Source organism: Etheostoma spectabile, chromosome 17 (assembly GCF_008692095.1).
Source record: "Etheostoma spectabile isolate EspeVRDwgs_2016 chromosome 17, UIUC_Espe_1.0, whole genome shotgun sequence".
In the NCBI taxonomy this organism is placed as follows: Eukaryota; Metazoa; Chordata; class Actinopteri; order Perciformes; family Percidae; genus Etheostoma; species Etheostoma spectabile.
Genome location: NC_045749.1, coordinates 1,846,488 through 1,851,622, shown reverse-complemented (window position 1 = coordinate 1,851,622; position 5,135 = coordinate 1,846,488). Strand labels below are relative to the sequence as shown.

The 5,135-nt window shown below is 40.8% G+C and overlaps 1 protein-coding gene across 1 annotated transcript in view; it reads left to right on the top strand.

The window, feature by feature from the left end:
* Positions 1 to 4,757: 4,757 nt before the first annotated feature.
* The window catches only part of ankrd1a (ankyrin repeat domain 1a (cardiac muscle)), a 9,491-nt gene continuing 9,113 nt past the window's right edge, over positions 4,758 to 5,135 (top strand). The window contains exon 1 of the mRNA XM_032541802.1: positions 4,758 to 5,056. Within this exon, the coding sequence (XP_032397693.1) occupies positions 5,030 to 5,056 (27 nt within the window). The 5' untranslated portion in view covers positions 4,758 to 5,029. The remainder of the gene's footprint in view (positions 5,057 to 5,135) is intronic.

Genomic DNA, 5,135 nt, shown 5'->3' with positions numbered 1-5,135 from the left:
CACACACACACACACACACACACACACACAGACAAAGACAGTGTCATCTTCCCACTCTCCTTTCGACTGCTGACAAATATTCGGGAAGGATGTGAGGTGTGTGTTCCACAGGAGGGAATGGCAGCTGAAACAGAGAAAAGGGACTTTATTTTAACGAACTGCACCTTTTTGTATTTAGTCTCAGTGTTGCTGCCAAGTGCTTTTGCAACAACGTGACAGTGCCGTTCATAATCGAGCTGTGAAGCCGTCAGCAAAGCAATCACACACTTCATCACACCGCATAAATAACCGCATTAAAAGTTGCTGCTTTCAATGCCTGTTCATAACTTCAGGGTCAGTGCTGCTTTGGGCAGAGAATACTTGATAAATATAGAGTTGTGTTTGAATGCTGGTGCACACATTTATGTGTCAAAGGTCCCATGGCATGGTTCTCTGGCTGGCCTTTAATTAGACTTAGTGGTCCCTAATACTGTATCTGAAGTCTCTTTTATATAGGCCTAGTGGTCCTAATACTGTATCTGAAGTCTCTTTTTATAGGCCTTAGTGGTCCCTAATACGTATCTGAAGTCTCTTTTATATAGACCTTAGGGGTCCCTAATACTGTATTGAAGTCTCTTTTATATAGACTTAGTGGTCCCTAATACTGTATCTGAAGTCTCTTTTATTAGACCTTAGTGGTCCCTAATACTGTATCTGAAGTCTTTTTATATAGCCTTAGTGGTCCCTAATACTGTATCTGAAGTCTCTTTTATATAGGCCTTAGTGCCCCTAATCTGTATCTGAAGTTCTCTTTTATTGATATTCCCTTAGTGGTCCCTGATACTGTATCTGAAGTCTCTTTTATATAGTGACGTACAGTAAGTACAAGGATTATGTTCAGTGGCGATAAGATGTGCAGGAAATCGCTGCAAGTTGGACTCAAACCCCAGGCCTCTGCGTCGAGGAACAAACCTCGACGCATGGGCGCGCGGTCCACCTACTGAGCCATCTGGGCGCCCTGCAGTTACATTCTTTAAAGTCCATAAATTATTAATAAAATGAATAAAAAAATAAGTCTGGTAACATTTCTCCCAAAATGTATTTGCTATTGCCAGTTAGTTGTTCTAGGAGACTGAGGTGCGTAGAAGGCCACAATGGTGTTGGGTTTCACAGACTTTGTGTGAACATAATTCAAAAAGACTACAGACAAAAATCACACACAGTGTGCCTGCAGTCTGAACATATGCCAAAGATTGTCACCTTGTCCCTTAAAACACACACACACACACACACACACACACACACACACACACACACACACACACACACACACACACACACCACACACACACACACCACACACACCACAACAGTACTCAGGACCCCCTTGAAAACTAGATGGTTCACTCAACGGTTTATTCCCTTTAAAGAATTCACCAAAATCGTTTTGCTAATTCATTTAATTTTTTTTATTTTGAGCAAGTTAATATATTTATATATGTACACACACATACATAACTATACACACACACAGTACAGGCCAAGTTTGAACCACCTTCTAATTTAATGCATTTCTTTTATTATCATGACGATTTACATTGTGTATCACTGACGGCATCCACAACTATGAATGAACACTATGTGATATATATAATATATATATATATATATATATTATGTATACTGTATATATATATATAACAACAAGCCGAAGTTGTATGTTTCCCACCCCTCATTCACTTTCACTCATTTCTTTTATAGTCCATATATTTTACAACAGGATATCAATATACACAACAATTACAATATGCAAAAACACATCCTTTGTTTACACGTACCAAACCCTTTTGTCATGTTCGTTTTTAAGTAAGTCATCAATCTATTTTATATATGTTAAAGATTTAAGAATATATATATATATATATATATATGCACCTGTTTTAACCCATTCCACAAACTCCCCCCACCAGTTCTTTATGTTGTTCAGCACACCCTGTCCTTCCTGCCAAAACATCTACAGCTGGAAATAAAACGTATTGTGCAGTAGTCTGAAGGTCTCCCTCCAAAACCGTTTCCCCTTCAACCATCTATTTCAGTCACAAGGTCAGTTTCAAAAATAACTCGCTGCTTTGAATTCACTTTCAGAGAAAACGACATGTCAGAAGAAGCGGACGACGCGGCTGCAAACATCTGAGCGACGGCTCGGTTTGGATGTGAAAAGGTCTAAAGTAGAGCAAGCAAAGGCAACCACTGTTATTAAAGGAGTATTCCGGTTCCATTTCAACATATAGCTCTGTTTTTTCAGTGATTCCTTCCGAGTGAAGTCAGTGAATCTGACTGCTGGAGTTGTGACAGAAAAGCAGAAAAGTCTTCCTCTGTTCATTTCCTGTTTTCTGGTGAAGTCCACACTAGTCGATTAACACGACTTTAATGCCTTTCTGGCACATCTACTGCAGTCGAATTCACTGTGTTCACTTGGAAGGAATAACTACACATGGGTGGGCACTGGTAATGACATGTTGAGCATCTTTAGAGGCTAAAAACATGTTTATGACTTGCCCTGTTGAAGCCTGTTGGGTGCTAACGCTAGCAGGAGGATTACTCGGTGTAGTCTGCACCTTTGTCTCGCTGCTGACAGCTCTACAAATGTTAGGTTTGTTTCATCGCGCAACGTTAACTACGTGTTGAAAACAGCAATCGCATTACGCCGTGTGAATGTAAATGGACTGTTCTTATATATTGCTTTTCTAGTCTTAACGACTACTCAAAGCACTTTTACATAGCACGGGAAAAGTCAGCGTAGGGATGAGATCGCAACATGCACAATGTCGCGGGAAATTCACTTTTCTCCAAACATGCAGTTATTGAGAATGCAGTTTTGTTGTATTGGAATTTAATTATTTAGGAGACAGAGCTGCAGAGGAGAATCCAAATCTGAATCATGGTAAACATAATGAAGTTTGTTAAATGGGGATCTCTGACCCACAACATTGATATTTTAGACAGCCATTTTTAACTTTACTTCATACTATGATTCAACCATTGGTTTTCATGCACTACACCTGACATCATAAGTGAGCTCACGCAGCTTGTGACCATGATCAGGTGTCATCACCGTCCCAAGTATGTTCATGCATACATCCATTGCTCCGATAATATGCAGCGTGACCATATTTAACAACAGGGCAAATAAGCACCTGACATGACGTGCCGCTGCCGGCTGTCAGTCAACCACTCAGGCATCCCGCAGAGTGCAGTGAGAGGAGGTTTGGTAAGGGAACTATTTCTTTCCCATTCACCGTGAACTGGTCTCGTCGCGGTGACGTCACTGCATTTCTGTGGCCACATGCCCAACATGACGAGGCGCTGCAGAAGACTGTCTGTGCTTGAGAAGATGAATCACTCTGCAGATAATAGAAAAGAAAAAACTGGTGCACTATAAAATGAACCTTCATGCGTGTGCTCTCCTTTTCAACCAGTACTCCAAACTGATTCCCTTCCCTAGCATTTTCCGTCCTCATATCAAAATCAGAGACTGTAACGGCCGTGGTGTTGAACACCTCCGAACATTTTGCCCCAACTCAGAGTAGATTCCTGTATGCGTTTCACGTGGGCTTTTGCAATTTCTACACCTCTTTAAGAGACTAGTGGCAGGTTCTGAGTTGATTCCATTGAGAGAAGAGAAGATAAGATAATACTTTATTCATCCCACAATGGGGAAATTCCCTTGTTACAGCAGCAGCATTTTTCTACAGTAAAAACAACAAACCAACAACAGACAATGTGCAAAAAGTATTGAATGAATGTAAAGTGTAAAGTGGCATTATATAAAAGATATTGTTAAGTAAAGTTAGGTGGCCATAGTAAAAAATGTTGCAATGTACGTGAATAAGTGACGTGAAATAAAATAGAATGATATGTAATTAAATTACATAATATAGCAAGTAAGTCCCCATGGTATAGTTGATATTGAGTTTAACCAGAGCAAACATAACTGAACATGAACACAGATTAGGAGCGATTCCTTCGCCCCATAGTCACCAGAAGCAAATGTTGGACCTATTTTTCACAAGCCAGATATCTCTCCTAACTTTGTTTGAGACCTGTTTCTGTCTCAGGGCCAAATATGTCTTTTAGCTGCGTAAACATCTAACGTGAGGAGAAGAAAATAGAAATAGATTCTATGAATATTACTGTTTTTCAGCTGTCTTTGTGACATTTTGTAGGATGAGTAAAGGAGCCGTCAGACAATCAGAAACTAACCTTTAACGATTTCTCCAAACCGTCCATCGGTACTGAACAGCTGCCCGTGTGCAGGTTCTTGTACAGTCGGTCAAAGCTGACCCTGGTGTAGCTCTGCAAAATAATATACATTGTATTTATCCAAATAAAGGAGTAAAAGTCTCTGAGTGAGTGCCAGTTCTCGTTGTCTCCCAGGCAGAGTGACACGTCTGCCCTGGCCTCCATCTTTGCAGGGTGACACAGAGGAGCCAGGCAGCCCAAACTTGGGAGAAGTGTTGGTGGGAGGGGATGGGAGGGGCCGGGAATAGAGATGAAGATGGGGGGTGATGCTGGTAGCGCTCGGCGGGCCAAATGAGCACATGAAGACAGTAATGTGATCTCAGTTGAGTGACAGGCCCCCTATTTTTTTTTCTACAGAGGTTATGACGGGGCTATATAAGAGATCGAGGGGATGAGACAGAACAGACAGATAGATGAGAGGCAGACAGACAGACAGACAAAGATAGATAGACAAAGGCAGACAGACAGATAGACAGATAGATAGAGACAGACAGACAAACAGACAGATAGATAGAGAGACAGACAGACAGAGAGGCAGACAGATAGACAGATAGAGACAGATAGACAGATAGATAGAGACAGACATATAGATAGACAGAGAGACAGACAGACAGACAGACAGATAGATAGAGAGACAGACAGACAGAGAGGCAGACAGATAGACAGATAGAGACAGATAGACTGAGAGACACTGACCATCACAGCGGAAGACCAGTGGATATTAAGCTACTTCATATCAGGGAGAAGAATGGGACTGCACAGTGTTGAGGAACTGGTAAGATATGCTGATGTGTGTAAATGGAAATGATTGTTATTATTATTATTATTATTATTATTATTATTATTATTATTAT